This window comes from Acinonyx jubatus, chromosome E2 (genome assembly GCF_027475565.1).
Source record: "Acinonyx jubatus isolate Ajub_Pintada_27869175 chromosome E2, VMU_Ajub_asm_v1.0, whole genome shotgun sequence".
NCBI classification, from domain to species: domain Eukaryota; kingdom Metazoa; phylum Chordata; class Mammalia; order Carnivora; family Felidae; genus Acinonyx; species Acinonyx jubatus.
Genome location: NC_069396.1, coordinates 1,319,591 through 1,343,200, shown reverse-complemented (window position 1 = coordinate 1,343,200; position 23,610 = coordinate 1,319,591). Strand labels below are relative to the sequence as shown.

The 23,610-nt window shown below is 60.0% G+C and overlaps 1 protein-coding gene across 2 annotated transcripts in view; it reads left to right on the top strand.

Annotated features, from left to right (window-relative positions):
• Nucleotides 1–21,936, top strand: part of ZC3H18 (zinc finger CCCH-type containing 18) — a 58,744-nt gene extending 36,808 nt beyond the window's left edge. For both annotated transcript variants that reach the window (XM_027076399.2, XM_027076400.2), the window contains 10 exons: nt 12,078–12,269; nt 12,886–13,011; nt 15,470–15,574; nt 16,550–16,693; nt 17,066–17,125; nt 18,090–18,250; nt 18,485–18,681; nt 19,244–19,340; nt 20,279–20,375; nt 20,995–21,936. In XM_027076399.2, coding sequence (XP_026932200.1) covers nt 12,078–12,269; nt 12,886–13,011; nt 15,470–15,574; nt 16,550–16,693; nt 17,066–17,125; nt 18,090–18,250; nt 18,485–18,681; nt 19,244–19,340; nt 20,279–20,375; nt 20,995–21,208 — 1,393 coding nt within the window. In that variant the 3' untranslated portion in view covers nt 21,209–21,936. The remainder of the gene's footprint in view (nt 1–12,077; nt 12,270–12,885; nt 13,012–15,469; nt 15,575–16,549; nt 16,694–17,065; nt 17,126–18,089; nt 18,251–18,484; nt 18,682–19,243; nt 19,341–20,278; nt 20,376–20,994) is intronic.
• The last annotated feature ends 1,674 nt before the right edge of the window (nt 21,937–23,610 follow it).

Sequence of the window (23,610 nt, the reverse complement as noted above, 5' to 3'; positions counted from 1 at the left end):
CGTGGTCCCCAGGAGAAGGTCCCGGAGCTGGAGGGGGCTTTGTCTGTGTCTGTGTTGACAGCCTAATGGGAGGGAATCCACACACCCCGCAGTGCCTCTGCTTAAAGTGTACAGAATATTGTAAGCTTGCAGAATATTCAGAACGGTGGCCCCGCCACAACTTTAAGGCCCTTTTGTGCCCCAAAAAGAAACCTCGTGCCCATCAGCAGTCACCCCTCGTTATCCCCAAACGCCCCCCGGCTCCTGGCAGACACGGGTGTGCTTATTCTGGACATAGAGCATGCGGTCTTTTGACTGGCTCCTTCCGCCCAGCGTGATCTCTGAAGCGCATCCGCAGGGTGGTCGTGTCCGTGCCTCTGCGGCTGAAGACGATGCCGTTGTGGGGAACACAGACAACATTGCGTTCACCCGTCCTGTCCTGTCAGTGCACCTTTCGGTCGTTTCTCCCCTTGGCTGTCATGAACACGAGCATCGTGTCCAAGCGTTTTTGCAGAAGTGGTTTTCATTTCCCTCGAGTATACGCCTCGGAGTGCAATTGCTGGGTCACGTGATAGCTGTGTTCAGCCTTCTGGAGAGTTTCTGGAATCTTCCAAAGTGGCTGCCCCATGGTACATTCCCATCGGAAATGTGTGAGGGTTCTACTTTTCTCCACATGATCTGCTTTTGCCCTTTTTTTTTTTTTTTATCGTAGCCATCCACTGGGTGTGAAACGGTAGGTTTCACAGGTTTCGTCGCAGGTTGGTTTAGATCTTCTGGTAACTAATGACCTGTTTAGTCATTGAAAGCCATTTTAGTCATGAAAACGCTGGGCCTCTTTTCATGTGCTTCTTGGTATATGCTCTTGGGAGAAATGTCTATCCAGATCTTTTGCCCATCTTTTAATTAGGCCGTCTTATTGAGTTGTAGGAGTTCCTCACGTTCTAGGTACAGACCCCTTGTCAGACACCTGACTTGCACGTGTGCTCCCCCGTTCTGCGGTTGGTGGTTTTGCTTTCTTGATGACATCAGCCTTTTTCTTAATTTATTTTATTTTATTTTTTTAGCGGGAGCCTTTTATTTTATATTTTTTCCAGTTTTACCGAACTATAGTTGACATGTAACATCGTATACGCTTGAAGTATACAATGTGATGACCGGATACATGCACGTGTTGCAGAATTGTTGCCACAATGAAGCTGGTTAACAGCAATATTGTTTCACATAATTCCCTCCCGTGTGTGGTGAGAACATCCCAGAACTGTCTCGGCATCTCAGGTAAACGGTACACGATACGGTATTTCAACCGCGGGCCCACCGCGGTACCCTAGATCCCCAGCACCGACTCGTCTCACGACTGGAAATTTGTACCACGTGACCAACATCTTGCCATTTCCTCCACGCCCTTCTCCTGTCTGTTTCTAGATGTTTGGCTCTTTTCGATTCTCCGTGTAAGTTAGGAATATACAGTAAGAAGTCTTTTTTTGCCTGACTTCACCGAGCGTAATTTCTCAGGGTCCGTCCACGTGCTCACAAATGGCAGGATGTCCCTCTTTCTCGCGGCTGAATAACCGTCCATGGCATGGCTCCACCACACCTTCTTCATCCGTCAGTGGACGCTCAGCTGGTTTTCGTGTCCTCCCTTCGAGAAGGAAGCTGCGGCGAACACGGGAGTGTGGACGTCTCTTCTGTTTGCGTTTCGTTCGGATGTTTACCCAGAAGTGGTTGCTGGATCGTGTGGTAGTTCTATGTTCAATTGTTTGAGGACCCTCCATACTGTTTTCCACAGCGGCTACACCCGTTTGCATTCCCACCGACAGTGCACGAGGGGTCCCTTTCCCCACCCTCACTGACACCTGTTACCAGCTGTGCTTTTGATGACAGCCTTTTAAGAGGTGGGACGTGATACCTCATTTTGGGTTTGATTTGCCATTGCCTGGTGATGAGTGATGTTGAGCGCCTTCTCACATTCCTCTTGGCCATCTGGATGTCTTCTTTTGGAGAATGTCTAGTCAGGCAGTTGCCCATTTTTAAATTGGATTCTTTGGTTTTTTGCCATTGAGTTGTAGGAGTTCTTTACATATTTTGGATATCAATCCCTCACCTGATAAATGGCTTGCAAATATTTTTTTCGCGCTCCTTTCACTTTGTCGATGGTTTACTTTGCTTCGTGGAAGCTTTTTAGCCGGTGTGGTCCCACTGTTTATATTTGGTCTTGTTGCCCGTGGTGTGGGTGAGACTCGCATCAAGGAGCTTTATTGTCGTGTTTCCAACTGGGAGCTTCTGGATTCCGCGTCTTTAATCCATTTGGAATTATTTTTGTGTGCAGTGCAAGACAGGGGCCCACTTCTTTCTGTATATGGCTGTGTGGTTTTTCCAGCGTGGTTTGTTGAAGAGACCATCTTTTCTCCTTTGTGTGTTCTTACCTCCTTTGTTGTAAGTGACCATATATGCGTGGATTGACTTCTGGGCTCTCCATTGTGTCCCATTGATCTGTGTCTGGGGTTTGTTTGCTTGTCTGCCTTAAGTGGTCTCTATGCCCATCGTGGGGCTTGAACTCACGACCCCGATTGCACACTCCACCGTCTGAGCCAGCCAGGGGCCCTGATATGTGTCTGTTGTTATGCCAATGCCATATAGTTTTGGTTACTAAAGCTTTGTGATACAGTTTGAAATCAGGAAGCGAGATTCTTGATCCAGCTTTGTTCTTGTTCAAGACTGCTTTGGCTATTTGGGGTCTTTTGTGGTTCCATACAATTGTTTTTTCTATTTCTGGTGAACAATGCCCTTGGAGTTTTGATAGGGATTCCAGTCTGTACTTGGCTTTGGGTAGTGTGGACATTTCTTCTGCATCAGCTCTCGTGATCCGTGAACGCAGAATAGATTTCCGTTAATTGTGGAGTCTTCGATTTCTTTCATTGGTTTCATACAATTGTCAGGATACAGTGCTTTCATCTCCTTGGCTACATTTATTCCTAAGTATTTTATTTTTGATGCAGTTGTAAATGGGATTATTTTCTTTGTTGTTGTTGTTCACGTTGTTACTGTATAAAAATGCAACAGATTTTTGTATGTTGAATTTGTGCCCTTTGTACCGAATTCATTTACTGGTGACAGTTCCTGGGTGGGGGAAGCTGAGCTCTTCTCGTAGATCTCGTCCCCTGTGTCAGCACAGCTGTGTTTCTGACAGCGAGCATCAGGACCGTAGTCTTTGGTTTCGCGGTCAACTCTGGCCGCAGCAGGACAGTCCGTGTGAGCACCAGCCTTGACTGTTCCCATCCTCCAGATTGCGATGAATTGCCCTCGCTAAACTTGCTGTATTTTTTCATACTTTCCTAACATTGGGCAAAGCGATGTTTCGCCAGAACGTTCAGGGTGAATCACACACCCTAGATGCAGAAACAGTTCATTCTCTGGAAGACCGCTTTGACGGATCTTTATGTTGCCGAAACCGCCGTTTACCTCACCGTGAAATTCATCGCTTCGTTCGAAGTGCAAAGCTTGATTTTGATCTTCCTGCTCTCGGTCCCTGGAAACCCCTCTGCCCACACCACCGCTGCACTCTTCATCCAGCCTGGGCCCTGGCCACCCTCCGCCCCTGCTGGGCCCCCGGCGTCTCTGGGACTCTGCTCCGACATGGCTGCTCACAGGGGCCTCCCCACCCACCCCTGTCTTCGCTCCCTGCTTGGTAGATCCTCACGGCTGTCGTCGCTCCCCGATGTCACATTGTTGTGTTCAAGTGTCTGTTAGCCTGTGCTGTCTTCTAAAGTGGGATCCCCAAGGGGGCGCCGTGGCAGCAGGTCCCGTCTCAGAGCCCGGCACGGAGCTGGAGCCCACAGACCCTCGATGGTGCTGTGGAGTTGTTCTGGATTCGGCAGCAGCCTGCATTTTGCCCCGTCTGCCGCCGTGAGTGTTGTAAGGTGGACAAAATCGTAGGCTGAGTTCTGCAGAGAGGACTAATTCAGTCTGCTTTCCAGATTCATGAAATGGCTGTTTTCGTGCACATCCACATCCCTGGTCTTAGAAGGAGAAACACAAGAAAGACGGACAGATGATGTGATGTCTAGGATGTGTGGACTCCCAGATCACATCAGCAAGTCCGTTCTCGTGGTTTGCTGGTTTATGAGCGAATTCACTCATGTTTACTCTGACGACCAACCGCCTCCCTCCACTCCCTCCACTGACACGTCCTGCTCGTCTCCAGGAAGCCAGGTAGCTCTTCCAAGTTGGAGGTCTGTTCTTCCGGCACAGGGACCCTTTCATACCTGAGAGCATCCTTTTAGAGAGAGTCCGTTGGGGAACAGCTGCAGCGGTGGCTGTGTCTGTCTGTGCCTGTGACTGACTCCTGGGACAGCACGCCCGCCTGCCACTCATTCCCGGTCCCGGTGCTGCCTGACCCCTGCAGAGGAGGTGCCCACGCGAGTCCAGCGAGACTGTGCTAACAGCAGTGGCGTGAGTCGGCGTGGCCCCTGGGCGCCAGATGCCTGTGCAGAACAGCCTCGCACACAGCCTGCGTTTGCACAACCCAGGATCTTCAGGTGAGGGCCGGGGTCAGTGAGAACACGGCTGAGCCCGCAGGGCGGGTTCAGGAGGCTTGACTGAGTGGCTTCTTCCTAAAAGGAGGTGCGGCTTCCTCACCAGACCAGGCAGGCGTGCCCTCCACTTGTTTCTGCCTGGTTTGCTCCCTTCTGTTGGGCTCACGTCCCCCCTCCACCCCCACCCCCCCTTTTCTTGCCTGGACTCTCACTTTCGCTCCTGCGGACCGTCCCCCACAGGACTTCTGCTGACGGCAGGGACACGTGCACCCTGTCCCTTGGTCAGGATTCAGCCTGTCTCACTGGTGCCGGGGAGTCTTGCACCCCATCTTTGATCACTCTGGCTGGAACCCTGCTGGCCCTGCGACCAGCCCGAAGGGCTAGGGTTTCACCAGAGCAGAATTTCCAACCCGGCCCTCCTATTTCCTTTTCCTGTGACCAGCCAGAGCCGGTGTGACTGCTTCTTCGGGAGGAAGCTGAATTTCCCTGCGGTCGTATGTTTGTGCGATCTCCCTGTCGTCGAAGAGTTTGTTTACTTAGCCCAGGACAGCTTGGGGATTTTACAGCAGCAGCTGGACAGAAAGGGTTCTCCTCGCCTGAAATACGAGACAGACACGGTCACGTTCAGAGAGTCTGGTGGGAAGCTCTCGTCTGCGCAACCAGGGGGGCCGTGTGCCGGAACGGATGCTGCACTGCCCCGGTCCTCGCAGAGCCCGGTGGACGTGACGGGAGTAGGCGATGAACTCAGTGCGGTGGTGGCTCTCCCGTCTTGTCTGCAGCCGGCACGGGCGCTTTAAACCTAGAGCCCCCGTTACCCAGCAGAGGGCACGGGCACGCAGCACGGCAGAGCGAGCTGTGGGTGAGAGCTGGCAGTGGCGCTCTGGGCTCCCGGTTTCTTCCCCCCGCCCGTCCCGAGCTGGTCTGCTCTGACACGGCACCTGGTGAGCTGTCGGGGTTTCTTGCCAGCTTTACTCTGGGCCTCGTAGGCCAGACGCGGTGTCGCCGTGTGCGCAGATGTGTCCCTCTCCATTTAGCTTGGCCTTCTGTAACTGTGCCTTTTGGGGTCCCTGGCCGCTCCTGCATCTGGGCTATTTATAGACTAGACTGGAACCTCGTAAGCAGTCGTATGGGACGCCTCTATGTAAATAGAGGGAAACCCCTTTTGTGAAACCTGCTAATCTTTACAGCCGAGCCAGTGGGTGTGCTCTGGGCGGGGCTGAGGCGGGTCATGAGGATGTGCTTTGGCACAGGCAGATTCAGGCCATCCCAGATAAAAATAGCAGCTGACATCTTCCTGGAGGGATTGCCCAGACCGCCTGTTACCGCGAGAGCTGCGCACGGTTGAGGTGTGGTGCCCCTTGGGGTGACATGGCAGACTCCTCGTTTCCTGGGAGGGAACCTCTGCCCGCCTCTCCACGTCACCCGAAGCCCACGCTCTCCTCAGGGGGGCCCTTGGCGTCTCGGGGTACGAGAGGCCTGTGCGCGGCCCATCAGTGTCCAGTCAGAGGCACATCGGGGGGTCCGTGAGCCCCCCACAGAGGCCTGCTCTGGACTCGCACCGGCCCGGAGCAGCTGGCTTGCGGCTGGGCCCCCGCCCTGCGTGTGTCTGAGCAGCTCAGGCTGCCCTTTATTCGCAGAAACCACACGTTGGGTTTCCCTCTGCTTTTGGTGACGCTCCGCTCCCGCCCGGCCAGCGCCCGTGCCCATCTGCCCGGCCTCCCGCCGCCCGGCCTCGGCCGCTGCGGTGTCTCCCCACCTTCCACGGCCTCCATGGCACACTCTGTCGGGTTCGTGAATTTGAACGTGACAGGTCGTGGCCTGTGTGCCGACGACCACACCCGGACGACCTGGCCTCCCGCTCCGCTCCCAGCCGTGTGACGGTTCTTGCTCCGCGACCAGCCCGGCGTCGCAGATTCCTCCGACCTGGTTCCCCGGCACTTAGGCTCAGCTCCGAAACCGTCCCCGGTCTTGTCTCCGGGCAAGGCGCTCCCCTGGGGGTTTCCTAACCCTCATGTCCCCGTTCTGATCTCGTCTGGCGTATCTTTGAGGAAAAGCGTGTCCTGGTTTTTAGCTTCTTGACTACCTACCCCCCTGAGTCATCCAGAACTTGCTCAGCTATTTGCTGAGTACGAAAAGGCAAATGATGGCAGTATGTCATGCTCTCAGGTGTGTGTGGATGTCTGGCGTGGGTGGGAGTTGGGGAGGTACCGATGAACGCAGGTGCAGCCGTGACACGGGAGAGGCGCTGGGGAGCCTCCTCGGGCATCGCTGTGTGCCCGCTTTGTCCTCTGCTCCCGCAGAAGTTCATGTCGGGGCACACAGGGCTTGTGTGTCCCTGGGTTTACTTGTCCCTGATTAGGTTCGAGTGTGTTTTCAGAGGTGCAGGGTGAACGTGACATCACCGTAGGCCCTTCCGTCTCTCCTCCCCTGGAAGACCGGGAGTGCAGCGGCCTGTGCTGCAGCATCCGGCAGGTCCTGTGTGGGCACCGCGCTGGGGACACGGGGGGGGGGGGGGGGGAGGAGGAGCAGGCTCCCTTGCAGGTGGGCGTTCCGGAGGGAGGGAGCCCCTGCCCGGGCCAGCGCCCTCCCAGAAGCACATGGACCGCCGTGGGTGGCTTCTGCCCGGTGTTGAGGAGGGTGATCGCGGCGCAGGCTTCCACAAAAGGCCTCACAGAGGCTCCGGGAGCACAGGTGTGCTGAGCATCTCCCACGGAAGGTACCGTGACCTTCCCAGACAGGAGTGTGAACAACTTAGGTGACCTGCGGTTCCCTTTTCCCGGATCCTCATTGGAGACTTAGCCCTTCGATTTTAGAAGAACTCCTTTCTGCTTTCACCTTGTTCCGCTTTGGAGCCCACGCCTGGCAGCTGCTCAGCTCGGAGTTTCCAGACACCGTTCCGTCACCCTCTTACGTCACCGCCACCTCACACCCCTGTGGCCTGTGTGAGACATGAGGCGTGTCAGGAGTCGACCCGGGCCCCTGTGTCGTGTTGTGTTCTGACGTGGGCATTTGGCAGTCCTGGTACGGCTGACCTTTGCTCCTTGGAGTGTCTCCCGAGGCCTTGAACAAAGGCTCTGTACCCGGAAGATAAGCTTGTGTTGTAGCTGTGCTGGGAAGGCCACTTCCTCAGTGGAGGGACAGGAGCCTGGCTTCCCCTCTCCCTTGGGAAGGCTGTATGCAAACTCCACGCGCGTTCCTGACTTGGGCCTGGCCTCCCCAGTCACCTGCTGACTTCGCTGTTCCTGTTCCTGGGCTGAGTCGCAAGCTGGGGGGGGGGGGAGCAGTTCCGCTGCTTTCTGTCTCCACGAGGTCCTTTGTCACTTGGCGACTTTGCTTGGTTTTCCAGGCCACGCGCGCTCTCTCTTCCGGGGTGTCGGCACTCTCTGAAAGGGGCTTCATCCTCAGGGGCCTGGCCTCTCTCTGAGAGCACAGGAGCCGCCATGGGGCCCCGTGTCAGGGGCGCTGCTGCCCAGGGTTTCAGAGCCGGCCGCCCGGGCTCTGCCCCCTCACTGACCGGGTTGTGTTGGACTCCTCTGCCCGCCCTGTGCTGCCCACTGCAGCCCAGAGCTCGGGGCCCCTTCCTCCTCTGAGGCCCCATGAGAGGTGAGAGCAGGGCACTGATAAAGACCCCGAGAGTGTGTGCAGGTCAGTATAGCAGACCGCTCCCTCTGCAGGAGTGGAAAAATGTTTAGTACTTGGGGTTTTTCTGTAACAAATGTGAAACGTTATGGTGTAGGAACGTTTGGAAAACCTTACAAAGAATAGAGGAAACTGTGAAGAAGGAAAGACAGTGGACCAGGTGGCTGCTGTCACCCGTAGCCACACGTGCCCACCCGCTTGGGAGTCTGGGGATGCCTCGTCTGCCCTCTGCCAGCCGTCCCCAGCGTCCTGTGCACATTTCCCAGTGGGACTTCCTGTGAGCTCTTTATTGGGTGTTCCTTCGGTCATTTTCCCAGAAACACTTGCCATCAAAACTGATGGTTCCAGGTTTGTGTCGAGGCCTGAGACAGTTTCTTCCCGGTCTGGGTCCCCAAGTCTGCAGCCCCTCTCGGCAGTGTCTGACGTGGGGGGTCTGCAGAAGGGACCCCTCGCTCAACGTGCTCCCCAAACTGCTCCATTCTTGCTCCACCTGCGCGGCTTTCTGTGTCCAGGTCCCACATGTGCTACTTACGTTTTTTGATGTTTTCACTTTTTAAGCTTGAATACATTTAAAAAGGAAACTTTACATCATTTCCATAAAGCAGGCCAGATCATTTGTCCTAGTGAGTCACTATAGAAATAAATCAGAAGTAAGAATGGTTGTTTGTGTGCTAATTAATTAAAACCAAGACCCCCATTTGCCACAGTTTGGGGATCCCTGGTTTCATGGGGTCACTACCAGGCATCCAGCCCTTCAGAAGCAAGGTCCCCACAGCGCCCCCAGGCCCCGTTCCAGCACTGTTGAAGGGGCAGCTCATTGTGAAGCCCATAGTGTCACCCCAGTGTGAGTGAAAGGGTGTCCCTGGCAAGAAACACTGACTCTAAAAGAGGACGGGAGCCTGCTTTGGCCTCCGCTCGGTGACCTCAGTGCTGTGATGGGGACAGATCGGTGTTCTGTCCTTTCTCTGCTCACTGCAGCAGGGGCCCTCAGTGCAGTCATGGCAGCGTCACAGGCCTGTCCCTTTTTCGGCCACTTTGCTACCCCTGGTAGACGGGCCGCAAACCGGCCAAGCCGGGCCGTTCGATGACTCATGGAAACCCGGTGACCAAGGTGTTCTGTTTCCTGTTGCATTTTTAGAATGAGAGCAGCACAGGACGTGGAAAGGTGATGGCAGCCTGGGACAGCTGGGACAGGCTGGAATCGACAGGTTTTTACTTCCTCCCGGGATTACTTTCCTCGGAGGACACGCTTACGAGCTTATGTGGCATTGTCTCTCGGGGTTTGGGGCCGACAAAACGGGGATCTTATGCTTCAATTTAGTGTGTCCCTAGGGAAGTTTTAAATGTTGGTTTTCGCTTCTGCTGCGGGATCCTTCGCAAGTAGCAGACCTGAAACTCGCTGGTGGTTCTGCAGACGTCGGCAGGTGACGGTTTTTATATATCGTGATGTGATATACTGGATGCTGGTCATGGCAAAGCCAAGGGGAACCGAGAGGCTCAGATGTTGGTGGTGGAGAATCCGCAGCAGCTAAAACTCTACCCAAAAAAGGCAGGACTTCTTATGAAGAAAACGGCCCCCACGAGGGAAGGCCTGGGTGAATGGCAAGATGCTCTTAGCTTAGGAACACACCCACCGGAGGCCTGGTGGGGGGACAGCGTCTGCAGGCACGAGGCCGAGCACCTTGGGGAACTTGGAGCGTCGGGGCTTCTGGACCGTGCACCTCCCGGGGGGAACGATCCTGGAGGGAGGGGAGTAGCCGGGTTATGAGACACCGGCCCCCCGAGAGTGAAACACACACACCAGAGGTGGCCCCGCATCCCAGAGCCCCTGATGGAGAAGCCGGCCAGCGCCGTGGGCCCCCTCCCCTCACGCCACCTTGTGCTCTGCCCTACACGTCGCAGACAGAAACCGCAACTCCGGGCACACCAAAGAGTGGACTGTTAACACAAGAAAGAAAGGAAGGAACTCGAGATCACCCAGAAGAAAAACACAAGCGAGGGCGGCTCCGAGTGGAGTGGGACCCGTGTGCCGGAAAGAGAAGGAGCCCATTCGATGCCACCACCAGAGTTGAGAGCCAGTAGCCGGGGACAGACGCGGGACCGTGAAGGGCTCCCTCCCACGTAAAGAACTTAGCAGAAAAGTGGCCAAGAGTGAGGCCGACCGCCAGAGTTCAGGGTGGCCAGGAGGTGCGGGGGCCAGCCTTCCAGCCCCAGCTGCCACCACAGGCACCGGGAGCCCTTTCCACGTACGCAGTTGCCACGTTGAGGGTTTATCTTGTGTTTCCCTGGTAACATGGGAACCCGCACGGTGAGAACGAGGTAACGTGGGCGCCTTCATGCTGCCGAGCGAGCGCAGGTTGGTTTCGCTTTGGGGAAGATACTTAACTTGTAAAACGTTCATTTCCTTTGACCCACCGTTTTGACGTCTCAGGAGTTTGCTCTTAGAAGAAACAAGTTGTCCGTGAACGTAGAAGGGGTCATTTTAGCATTATAGGTTAGAAACAGCCGATGGTGTAGGAATGTTGGAATTCTGTGGCACGTGACATGTGGCGTGGATCATCACACGGTCCGGGAAGACCCCATTTGCACAGCAGGTGCCACGGGGAGGCGCCCCGTTGCAGCCGAGCGCTCACCGGGCGGGTCGTGTGTACAGTGGGTGTGAGTGCACGCGCGAGTGTTCGTTGTGGCCGACAGAGTGTGGGGGAAGGGAGCGCAGAGGCGTAAAGAGATGCTGGCCGTCTCTGGAAAATGGGAGGACAGGATTTTTATTTATTTCCTTGTTTGTACTTTCTGTGTTTTTAAAATGAACTTTATGGTATTTAATTAATAAAGAACTATATCCCGGGACCAGCACACAACTGCTAGTTGTCTGGGATCCTATACTTTGGCTCCTTATTAGGGGAGGAGGTTTTGGTGTGTGGGGTGTATCTGTGGGCACAGGGCGCCCTGGCCAGTGCTGGGCCTCCTCCCAAGTTGGGCTGCTGAGGTCCCTTCTCCCACTTTGTCTCTGCCATGAGCTCCTGGGTGGTGTGGACGGGCTCACCCGTCTAGGACTCAGCCGCCCAGCACCTCCCACCGCCTTTAAGGAGGGCTCCCGCGTTCTTCTGCCGGAAGCCTGCCGTCCACCACAGAGTGTGGCTCTCACACTGCAGCCTTGATTCTCTTCCAGGTGACTTCTGTCCACTTGTGGTTACCACGGATGCAGCCCCGCTGAGATTTGGGGGAGATTGCTCATCGGGCCTGGCAGGGTCCCTCATACTGGCCCGCTAGCCCTCCGTCCTGACGCTTGCATTAACGGCTGTCACGGAGGAGCACCCCTCTCTGGGCCACTGCCTCCTCCCGCCACCCTGCCTCTCTGGCTTTGATCAGGATATTCTCTGGGTGAATTAAACCAGCCTCTTTAAACCTAACTCAGACGACAAACGAACCGTTTAAGGCTTGAGTTTCATGATTCGTCAAATCTCTAATGCATGTGAAAACAAAAAGTGCTTCGTTACCCTTAAATTAAGTATTTGTTGTGCACCTGCGTGCCAGCTCCACAGAGAGCATGTTGGATGGGCCACCTCTGTCCCTGTCCTCCCCAGAGTTTGTAGCGTGGGTGGGGAAGATAGGAGGTCAGGAAGCAGGTACACCCAAAAAGGCAAGTACCAATGTGGTTAGGTGTCCTGAGGGAGAAAGACGGGTGTGTCCCCAGGAAGGACGCGTGCGCGGGGAGACCGTGCACGGAGCGAGCTCTGCTGTCTTGTTCGAGATGAGCTCTGCTGTCGGTGGACTGTTGCCGCCCCCATAGGCGACCCTTTATTTGTCAGGCTTCCCTTGAATAAGGCACTTAACACCATGATCTCACCTCTTATAAGGTTCCCTTCACCAAACAGCGGCGCCTTCATGGAAGGGGTCCCAGTGTTGCTAACATCTCTGTGATTTTAGCCGTCAAACTGAGCCACCAAAGAAGGAGGCCACCGCTGCCGGCCCGCAGGTGAAGCGAGCAGACGAGTGGAAGGACCCTTGGCGTCGGTCCAAGTCTCCCAAGAAGAAACTCGGGGTGTCCGTCTCCCCCAGCCGGGCACGAAGGCGTCGGAAAACATCCGCCTCGTCGGCCTCTGCCTCCAATTCCTCCAGGTAAGGAGGCCGGCTGGTCGGAGTTGGCTGGTTCATGCACACCACCGGACGGCCACGCCGCCCCCACCTGAGGACAGTCAGTGGGACTGCAGGGGTGTCTGTTCCGAGATTCTTGAGAAGCTGGGGTGCTAGAGCATCAGCGGCAAACAGAACCGATGCTCGGAGCCTCAGAAAGGCTTCACGCCCCCCCCAAAATAGACACTTGAGACCGGCCAGGATGTTGGCGACCCAGCCGGGAGCACGGACCCGGTGAGGGCAGAGGGGTCAGCCCCTCTCTTTCTGTGAGTTGGGGCTTCTGTGTGTCCACCGGGTCTGAACAAACAGACGAGGGTGCAGCCCCAGGTGGGGGGAGCCTGCGGTGGCGGACGGAGACCGGAGAGGTCCTGGTGGATCCGGGGTTCTCGTGACGTGCGCCAGGGGCCGATAAGTACACGTGTGCATGTGCACAGGTCAGACGTGCTGTCCCGCACGCGTGGGCGCACCTGTGCTGGCTCCGTCCACCCGGGGCCCGCGAGCCATCACCCGGCAATAGCGAGGCCAGTGGGCCGGCACCGGGGGGCGGGCCACGGGCCGAGGCAGTCGGGCACCACTCGCGTTCCTGTCTTCGGCACTGCAGGTCTTCGTCGCGGTCGTCCTCTTACTCCGGCTCCGGGTCGTCCCGGTCGCGCTCCCGATCCTCCTCCTACAGCTCCTACTCCAGCCGGTCTTCCAGACACAGCTCGTTCTCAGGCAGCCGCTCCAGGTATGTCCCGGCCGCCACACGCGGCCAGTGCGGGCGCCCAAGGGCGCGGCCTCTGTCTGACGGCGCCCTTCCGGGCTGCTCGGCTGTTCTGGGACGGCGTAAGCTGTGCGTCTCACGCCGTCTTCTGAGGAAGGGCACGAGGCAAGGTGACGCTGGGTGGGTGCTGCGGGCTCGGACCTGGTGGGAGCTAGGGCCACGGCCCAACCACCCCCTCTGTCTGCTGGGCCCGCAGCCACGTGCGACGATCCTCACTCTGATACAGAGTGTTGGGCTGTGCGTGAGCCCCGTCTGGGGATGTTACAACTTTTCCATCGTCACAGGAAGTTCTGCTGGACGCTTCTGGAAAGATCACACAGGAGGTGTATTTTCCCCCATTGAAAATAGGCCCTGGAATCTTAGGGAATTCTTCAGTCGTTTGTGTCGGAACAAAGTCGTCGGTCAGCATGACACACAGGACCGTTCTGGGGCTCTGGTTCGCTGCTGTTGTTTTCCTAACCAGTGCAGATGGTGTGTGCTCCAGCCGCGCCCCCCTCTCCTGCCTGTGGGCAGATGCCAGCTGCCTGAGGCCCTTTCTGCCTCATCCCGCCTGCCAGAGACGCCTGGCGGGGAAGCCCAAGCATTTCCCTTTCTTTCCCTTTCTTTCCCTTAGTCCCGTTCGGGGTTCAGTTAGGAGAGGAGGGGTCCAAGACCACAGGACAGTGGGGAGTGGAGGACCACCCGTGCAGCGGCCTGCACAGCACCCGGGGTGCACCCCGCACCCCTGGACAGCCGCGGCCAGAGACATCGTCATCCCAGTCCTTGACCAGGACCACACGCAGGCCAGACGCGTGTACACGCACATGCGCGCACACGTGCCCACACGCATGCACACGCTCATTTGGGAAGTGTATCACCATGCGTTCTTGGAATAGATTGGTCGGTCCCACGGTGGCACCCCTTCCTGGCAAACGGTTGCTTCGGGGCACTTACAGAGATGATTAGAGCAGCATTAGGAGATCGCTGGAGCCACCGGACCCGATGGTCAAGATGTTAGTCTGAGTGCAGGACAGGTGGAGTGGGTTACGTGGGGCCTGTTTTCTGTGGACGTCGGATCTTGTGCAGCCCAAGAGAAAGAAAAGCAGCCTGTTTCTGAGGGTGTCTAGAGGGTCAGCTGTGGGCACTGAGGCCTCACAACCTTTTGGCCAGGGGTTTTAAGCTATACTCGAGGGGTACAGAGGAAGGCTGCAGGTCACGGGGCAATCAGGGAAGGCTACCTGTGGGAGGAGAGGTAGAAGACAGAAACGATACCAACCAGAGCATCAGTGGCAAGAGTCTGTGTGTGTGGCCTCGTTTAGGATACATGGACGGTGAGCTGTGGGCCTGAGGCCCCGCTAAGAGATTGGGAAGTTTTGGAAATGCTAGTGGTGCCAGGAGGGCAGGATGTCGCCTGCGGTGTCTCCTCTGCGGGGCCTCGAAGGCGCTGAGGGGGATGGGCTGGAGGCCCGCGATACAGTGAGGCGTCCTTGTCACCCAGCTCTGCAGAGCCACCCCCCGGGACCAGCCCTGTGTCCCAGACCCAGTTTCCCTCGTCGGCTTCGGGATCTTCTCACATCACGAATGTAGACGTCTCAGCCGTTTTCACAAAATCAGCCACACGTCCTTGGCCACCTGACCTTCCTCCTCGGGTTGCCCGGACACCCCTGCTGCCCACTGCCCGCGGACCCCTCCCCCGTGCACACCCTTAGCGGCCGGGGCTGCGTAGCAGCGCCTCTGAGGATGCCCCAGGCGGAGGCGCGGGGTCATGTGGCCTCGCAAGGCCTTCCCTCGGGACTCCCACGGTGGGCGGCCCCAGCTGAGCGAGCGTGAGGACAGGAGAGTGCGGCACGTGTCCGCGCCTCTGTCTGTAAAACCGCCGTGCGGTGACCGCAGGGGCTCAAGGGGTTTAGCTGCTGCTCGTTTGGCCGAAAACGTCGCGCGTTTTGCACCACAGTCTCCAGGTCGGGAGAAATCGGCAAACCCGGAGCCTCTCGGAGGCTCCCTCCTCTGGGAGAGTGTGCTGGGTCCCAGGACGGAGGAGGCAGCCTGGCCGGCCTCAGAGCCTCCCGGCCAGCGCCCCCATCCCGCTGCTCACGTCGGAGACTGTCTCAGACTGTCCTCCATCAGGAGCCACCCCCGCCCCGGGCCTCCATGCCCGGCTCCCTCACGCAGCCCTCTGTCCCACCGCTGTCACCGGGCCAGGTCGGGCTGTGTGTGTCCTTGCTGTCCCACCCACGCGGCTCCCAGGGCGGCAGGACCCCCGGCCTGGTGACTCCTTTTCCCGCTGCTGCTTGAGGAGAGGACCGGGAACACCCGAAAGCCGTTTTAAATCCAAGGCCGAGACTTGCCGTGACCTCTTCTGCGAAGGCAGGCAGCGTCTCTGGCCTTGGTCGGGACCAGGGCACCGCAGTGCTCCCTCCTCACGTGTCCGTTTGCTCTCTAGGTCCCGGTCCTTTTCCTCGTCCCCGTCCCCGTCCCCAACGCCTTCCCCACACAGACCTTCCATCAGAACCAAGGGGGAGCCGGCCCCGCCTCCCGGGAAAGCAGGGTAAGTGCCCCGGGGGTCAGGCCCTCCGCGCTCTCCCTGCCCCCCTCTCTCCCCACCCCAACCCCCCACTGTGAAGAGGCCCCAGTGAGGCCCTAGAAGGGGGGCGGCGGCGCCAGGAGGCTGGGCCGTGGGGGAGGCGGTTCCATCGCCCTCCCGGGGCTGTGTCCGGGACACGTGGAAGGGGGCGGCCGCCACCCCGGGCTCGCCGTTCACTCTCCCTGCTCCCGGCGCGTGGGACTAGCGCGGGAAACGGGAGACACCGCGGAGCGCCACAGGCATCACGGCACCTGGCGGGTGGCGCCTAGCCGAACGCAGGGGGCTCCCCTCCGAGCACCGCAGGGCCCGGGAGGCCAGTGGTGGGGTCGGCCCCGCGGGCGGGGCGAGGCCGGGGCGCGGCTGGGCACAGGGGCCCCGCCTGCTCGCCGCCCGACCCCTCGGTGCCCGCCGGCCGGGTCACGCCGCGCACGCTCCTGGCGAGCGAGTCCTGAGTAGCCCGCTTTTAAAGCGTTAACGCGAATGGCGTCGAGGGATAACTCACGTCAGCGGCACCACGTCCATCCAAATTGTGCCACCTGATGTACTTGACAAACGTGTGAGGCCACCCACCGCAGTCCAGACACGCCGACCCGCGGGAGGCTGTCCCCGGCTGGGCCCGCACCGAACCTGACTCGCCCCCGACGCTGTGCCGAGCGGCATGCTTTTTGCCCGGACTTTGTTTCCCGAACTGAGTGTTCGCCCCACCCAAACGATTGGCAGACTATTTCCCCCACACTGACGGGAGCGACCAGCCCTTGGGACCGTTTCCCCTACCGCAGCGCAGGCCCCACGCCTGAGCGGGCCGGGCCCGGGGACAGCCCGGAGATGGGCATCCCCAGCAGGCACGGCGCCAGCTGTCGTTCTCGAGGGTTCCTCGAGGACCCGTCCCTGCCTGTTAGGCCGGGTCTGACCCTCCCCCCACCCCGTCTCCTGTCACAGAGAGAAGTCCATGAAGAAGCCAGCCCCTCCTCCAGCCCCACCACAGGCCCCTAAGACCACTGCTCCGGCCCCCGAGCCCGCCAAGCCAGGAGACCCTCGGGAAGCCAGGAGGAGAGAGCGGCCAGCTAGGAGCCCCCCCAGGAGGTAAGCGAGCAGGCTTCTGGGTACCCTTATGGAGATTTCTACGTCTTTGGTGCCAGAGCTGAGGGACTTGCCGGCCCTCGATTTCCCCGCGAGCGCGCTGGGAGGCGCAAGCCCCTGAGAGGGAAGGTGTGGCCGTGCGGGACGCAGGCGCCCCCTCGACACCAAGGAGTCCCCCGGAGAGAGGCTGCTGGGGGGCTCGAGCAGAGGCTGGCATCTTTGTTTTGTGGAGAAGCCAGCCTTGAAAGAGCAGAGCCCCGCCCACTCAGGGGAGAGCAGCAGCGCCTGGGCCTGTGGCTGCGGGGACCGGTGGGGGGTGGGGGGGGCGGGGACCGGAGGGACAGGCGGCCGTGGCACCACCTCTCTGTGTTGCAGGCGGACCATCAGCGGCAGCGGCAGCGGCAGCAGCTACAGCGGCTCTAGTTCCAGATCCAGGTCATTGTCCGTGCCTCTCCCGCCCCAGCCCCGCGCGCCCGCCCCCCCCTCCCCCCCCCCCCCCCCGAGGTGCTGTGGGGCAGCACGCGGACCGAGAAGACAAGGCACCTTGGCCGGCAGCCCCACGCCTGCGGAGGTGCTCAGCAGGCCTGAGGCCAGCACGGAGCCCTCCCCGCCACCCCATGCTTGAGGCACTCGGTGGACGGCCTGTAACCAAATCCGGGAAAAGAATGAGTGGGAAAGAATTCTGCTCTTAAGCTGTTTGGAGGGAAGACCTCAGTGTGAGACTGGCGCTCGGGTTCCTGGATCGAACTTTCTCTTTCGTTTCTAGGCAGCAGGTGGTTTATCCTTTTGCCCACATCTTCCCAAAATAGGTTTAAAGCCCCAGTGTTCAAGCAAAACTGGGTCCTCCCTTTCTCCCCTGATCGTTTCGGGGTCTGAGGACCTAGGAAGCGGTGGTCGGTGTTTTCTGAGAGTGACAGGACTCCGCGGCCTGCCACGTGGGGAGTCCTCGTGGCGGGAGCCGTGGGGGCAGCGGCGCCTGCGAGACGGGCCACCGGTCCCGTGCTTCCCTGAGTCCCGTGCTGGGCCGGGGTGGCCCCTGCTCCGGTGTGCGGTGTGACTGCAGGTCAAAGCCCTCCCCTTCCTCGGGCCTCGGTGCCTGGGCCCTCGGCTCTGCCGTTGCCAGCCTAGCTCCTGCTTCGACGACCCTGCCCGGCAGACAGGGCGGCTGAGCGTTAGTGCGCGGGGCCCTCGACTCAGGGACGTGGGCGTCCTCCACCGTGTGGCCCCTCTAAACCACCCGAGCACCCCCTGAAGTCTCAGGTTTTGTGGGTACACGTGCCTCAAAAAGAAACGGGGGAAGGTGGACGTGGAGACCCGCTGCCGGCCCCCCGTGGCCTCTCGCCCCCGGCCGTCGTGCGGTCACGGCCACGGGGGTGCAGACGTGCCTGTGTGTGTCCAGGTCCCTGAGCGTGAGCAGCGTCTCCTCGGTGTCCAGCGCCACGTCGAGTAGCAGCTCGGTGCACAGCGTGGACTCAGACGACATGTACGCAGACCTGGCCAGCCCCGTGTCCTCAGCCAGTTCGCGGTCCCCCACCCCAGCCCAGACCAAGAAGGAGAAAGGTACAGGGGGCTCCTCACGTCCTGGGCATTGTGGCTGCAGAGGCGGGCAGGCCCTTTGTGGAAAGAGGGTGTGCGCCCGGCCTCGCTTGGTTCAGCAGGAGAGCACAGGGACCCCCACCCCCCAGCTCTGACACGCGCGCGTGTTGCCTGGCTGAGAGCACGTCCCTCCTCCGTGGCCCACGGGAGACCGCCGTGCCAGGATGGCGACCGTGACTTAGCGTTTGTCGTTGGCAGGAAAGTCTAAGAAAGAAGACGGGGTTAAAGAGGACAAGCGGAAAAGGGACTCGTCAGCACAGCTGCCCAAATCCTCGAAGCCTTCTGCAGGCGGGAAACCCCCGCAGCCCGCGGCCCCCCAGCAGGCGCCCCCCGGGCAGCCCCAGCAGGGCTCATTCATCGCCCACAAGGAGATCAAGCTGACGCTGCTGAACAAGGTGAGGCCGTGGGCGCTGCTGGTGGTGCTTCCGGGAGCCCCGCTCGGTGGGGCCGTCCTGTTCGCTGGGGCCGCTTGACTCCTAGGATTAGACCACCGAGGGCCTGGAGTGGTGGCCGCACGTAGCTAGCTCGTCGCCCTGCCCCGGCCAACTGCCTCATGGGGACGGGGGGATGCGTGTGGGGATGAAGCCCGGTGGCACGTCCTGGGAGATCCGAGCGTCCCAGGGCCGGTGGGTGCTCCCCCTGGCCCCTCCCCAAACACCCGGGCCCTGCCGACTCCCACAGTGCAGCCCGGGGGCAGGGAGCAAAGTGGACTCGGGCTCTGTGAGCTGATGTCCCCAAGGCTGCATGGGACTAGAAGGGCGAGAGGCCTTCCCGGGCAGGTGGCCCCCAGGAAACACAGTGTCTGTGCAGGCACCTTCGCTGCAGAGGGTGAAGGCCCGAACCCCTGGGCCTTGCCTCTCTCGGGGTCCTGTGGGCACCCTGCGTCCGCCCGGGCTGCTTCCGCGTGGTGGCCAGCAGGTCAGGCCGGGGTCCTCACCGTGCCCTTCTCTCTCTCAGGCGGCTGACAAAGGGAGCCGGAAGCGGTATGAACCCTCGGACAAAGACAGGCAAAGTCCTCCTCCGGCCAAGCGTGCTAACTTGTCCCCAGACCGAGGTGAGCCCCAAGCCCTGCAGGGCCCAGTGAGGCCGAGGGTCCTTGAAAGATACCCCCAGGAACCGATCGTGTGGGTGCATCTGTCAGTATCTGACGTGCTAGAGTTAAAGCTAAGGAGATTTCAACGTGTGTTTATGTTAAAATAAAACAGTAGATTATTGTGTTTTAACATAAATACCACTTTTTATGAAAGAAATAACTAAATTGCCATAAACAGAAGTTAGTAGGTTTATCATCGTTTTCTTTTTCGAAAACGTCTTCACTGTCTGGATGAGGCGGTGGCTTGGTTCTCCTCTCTTGCGATGGCGCGGGACACACGGACTCTGGGAAGCCTGGTCCACGAGCGAGCGCAGGGGGCAGGCGGGCCTCGGGGCTGCCGTAGAAACAGTCTGACCCAGCCGCCCGCCCTCAGGCGATCGCTGGAGACCCGTGCAGACTGGAGCTCTGCCAGGGCATCTCCTCCCTGCTAACCTGGGCAGGGGGGCCGGCGGGATCCCCGGGGCACCAGGAGCAGGACGGGGGCGCCCACCGCACGTGCGCGCCCGGACCGAGAACCGACTGGCGTGAGAGCCTGTGTGCTCGGCCCAGCACCGAACCCCCCGCCCGGCGCCCTCTTGCAGGCCCTCCGTTCTCGTTGGACAGCAGTGTGACGGACGCCTCCGACTTGGTGGTGTCACTTGTGTTTTCCCCGTGTCCTGCTCTGGCGCTGGCTCTGGAAGCACGGAGCCCACGTGGGTTCCTGGGGTCTCACCTCTGACGTCACCCGTGCTGCCCCGTCCCCTTCCTCTGCCCCTTGCCTCTCCCCGTGAGCTGCCACAGCTCTGGAATGGGGCCGCCGGCGTGCGGGAAGCCCACCGGCCCCGTCCGCATGCGCCACCCCGCGCCGCTGGCTCACGCATAATTGAGACTGAGGTCTCGCTTCATCCCGTGTCGTCCAGGTTCTCGGGACCGCAAGTCAGGTGGGAGACTCGGCTCCCCGAAGCCAGAGCGGCAGAGAGGCCAGAATTCGAAGGCACCCGTGGCCCCCCCAGACCGGTGAGTGCCCCACCCTGCCCTGGGCACACCATGTAGGTGCCATCGCCGCAGGGTCAGCTAGCCGGAGCTTCCCTGCCCAGGTGGAGGCCAGCAGAGCCAACCCCACAGCAGGTCCTAGAATGAGGGGGCCCCGGGGCACCAGGCTTTCTGGCGCCCCAGCTCCTCCCGCCTTCCCCGTCGGCCCCACGAGCAGGAGCAGAGACTGGCTTCCGCCAGGAAACCGGCCGCCTAGCCCCTTCCCGCACCCCACTACACCCTCAGGCCGGAGGTCCGGATGGGTGCACACTCGGTTATCCGCGCAGCCCCCACCCGCCCCGGCCCTCGGGGCTCCTCCCGAGTCAGTGTGGGCTTCTCCCCACCACGAGGAGGCAGTGGTGGGACAGGTCAGCAGGTTCCAGGCGAGCCCCAGACGCCGTGTCCCCTCCACCCCACGACCCAGGGCCCCTCCCACCGCGGCCAGGCTGGAGCGAGCACTGCCGGCCGGAAGCCCACCTGTCTCCACGGCCGCCAGTGCCCAGCGGGCCCCATCCACCTTGGGAGGCCCACGGCGTGGGGGGCTGGGGGGACGGCGCTCCGACCCTCTGACGGCCTCTCCCCCCAACCCGCCCACCCCCTGCAGGAAGCGCCAGCTGTCACCCCAGTCCAAGAGCTCCAGTAAGGTCACGAGCGTGCCCGGCAAAGCCTCAGACGCCGGCACTGCCACCGCTGTCTCCACCGGCACCAAATCAGGGAAGGCCAGCACGCTGTCGCGGCGCGAGGAGCTCCTGAAACAGCTCAAAGCCGTGGAGGACGCCATCGCCCGCAAGCGGGCCAAGATCCCCGGGAAGGTGTAGGGGCCCCGCGGGCTCGGCCCCCCGCCCCCCGCCAGAGTTAGAGACTCTCGTGTTTTTATAAATAGGGTAAGCACAGCCTTCTCGGATTTTGAAGTTAACGTCTAATTTTGGCTGTGATTCTTTTTAAAAATTAAAAAAGAAAAAAAAAGTTTCTCAGCTGGAAAAGAAGCCACACACACGTAACGAAGATGATGCCGAATCCCGGTCTCCTCCCCAGCAGACCAGACCGAACCAGCCCCAGCCCAGAGCAGAAGTCCCGAGAGACAGGCAGGCAGGCAGGCCGGCCGGCCGGCCGGCAGCAGGAACAAGAACTCGGCATCAGTTTTATGTAAATTATAAGTCCCAGGCGCCCAGTTCCGCCTGCCCGGGTCTTCCCTGCCCTCTGCCAGCCAGCCTGCCCTGGGCCGGTCCTCTGCCCGCGCTCCTTCCTGCCCCGGGGTCCCGGGAGCACCTGCTCCTTACCGGCCTCCTCTCCACCCCGCCGCCCCCAGGGTCAGAAAATAGATATATATTCTTGACTGAAGTCCGATTGGGAAATATTTCCTGTCTTTTATTTTAAGCATCAGATTGTTTTAGTTGATTTAAAAAGGAAAAAAAAAATATAGAAAAGACCAAAAAAAAAAAAAAAAAAAAAAAAAAAAAAGACCGAGGGTGTTGTTGGGCGTCTGTCTAATGTGGAGGGTCTTTTTTTGAGGGGTCTCCTAAAATAAAGTATTTTGATAAGCAGCCGTCTCGCCCCGGTGGTGATTACGTGGACCCGGGCCCCCACTGTCGCCTGCCCCACGGCGCCCGCTGGGCCCACCTGGCAGGTTAGCGGCCTCCAGCTGCTGGAGGCTGGGGACACGGGGGCCCCCCCTGGGTGGGGCACCTCGTGTCCTCGGGGGGGACCTGGCCCCGGCAGGGCTTCGTGAACACTCCAGCCAGCCGGTGGCTGCGTTTCCCCAAGGTGGATCCCGGGGCGGAGAGGCCAGGAGGGACGACCGTCAGGCTAGGCCGGCCCTGCCCGGAAGCTGTTGTGCAGTCAGCGGAGTGACCGCGCCCCCGGGTGTGCTGAGCTGAGCGGGAGACGTCCCGCGGCAGAGCACAGGCGGACCGTGAGGTCTGAGCGAGGCTGTGCTCACGCTCTCCCCTGGAGAGCCCCATCGGGGCCAGGGCCACGGAGCGGGGTCGCCTTCTGGTGTGGATTAATCTCGCAGAGGAGTGCCGTGGCCTCGGGGCGCCCCCACGTCACGGTGCCCTCCTGCCCCCAGGCTGCTTTGAAACAAGGTCTCAGGTGCTGCACACGCCCTGGAGCCCGTGCTGCCGTCCCCGTCCCGGTGCTGGGGGGCGCTTCACAGTGCCCGTGTCGGGAGCTGGGTCCAGCACCAGTGCGCTCGGGTGCTCGGCCCCAGGGCTGGCTGGCTGTCAGAGCGAGGGGCCCGGTGGGGGGTGTACTGCCAGACCGGCCACACCACCAAGCGTCCTGAGCAGGTCATGCTCCGGTTTCCGTCCACATCCTGCGGGAATTGGGATTCCTGTCCCGACACGGTGGCCTCGATTACGTGTCGCGGCAACTTTCCAAAGCTTATCTGCTTTGCCATCGGGTCAAAGCCAGGTTCGGAGAGAACTCCCATCCTCTGAGTAGGTGGCCTTCCGGGACACAACGCCAGAACCCGGGACAGCTTGGGGGCCAGCCTGTCCCGACGTGCGCTGTGCCCCTGGGCTGCCGGACCCCGCAACCAGCCGGCAATGATAGCCACTGTAAAGCCGGGAGCCCCCAGGGGAGCCCACCACCCAGCCGTGTGCCCTCCCCTCCTTGCCCTGCCACCCTGACCCGGCTCAAGCCAGAGCCCTGGGTCCGCTCCACCCCAGCCTGGTCGAAACTGACAGTTTGGAACTTGCCATCTGGGCTCATGGCTCCTCTTGGCGAGACTTAGCAGGTGCCTGTCCGGGGAAGGGTAAGAGCCGCACCCCAAGCCAACTCTCCCCCGCCCAGTCTGGTGGAAAGAACATTCTGGGCCGGGCGTCTGGGAAAAGGAAGGCCTCTGTTATGTAATGGGTCCTCGGGCATCCTTGCCTCCAGGGAACACGATGGCTGAGATCCTGGCTTGTGTGGTTAACGTGTAAAACAGTGGGGATAATGAAGGGTCGTCCCTCCACTTCCGTGTCTGTCCCCTAGGCCGCCCCCCCCGTGTCCAGGTACAGTCTTCACAGCTAGGGGGGCCCCGCCACGTGACACGTGCTGATCTATCCCCTCCGACGCCTGCTTGCCTTTCCTCCCACCCGAGGGCCTTTGCACATGCTGCTTCCCGTTCTTGGAACTCTGACCTCACTCACCGCTCACGCTTCCTCTGGCCACTCAGACCAGGCCTGCCCCGTCCCCTCAGCCACCCCCGCAGCACCCCGGTGGGCCCTCCCACCTT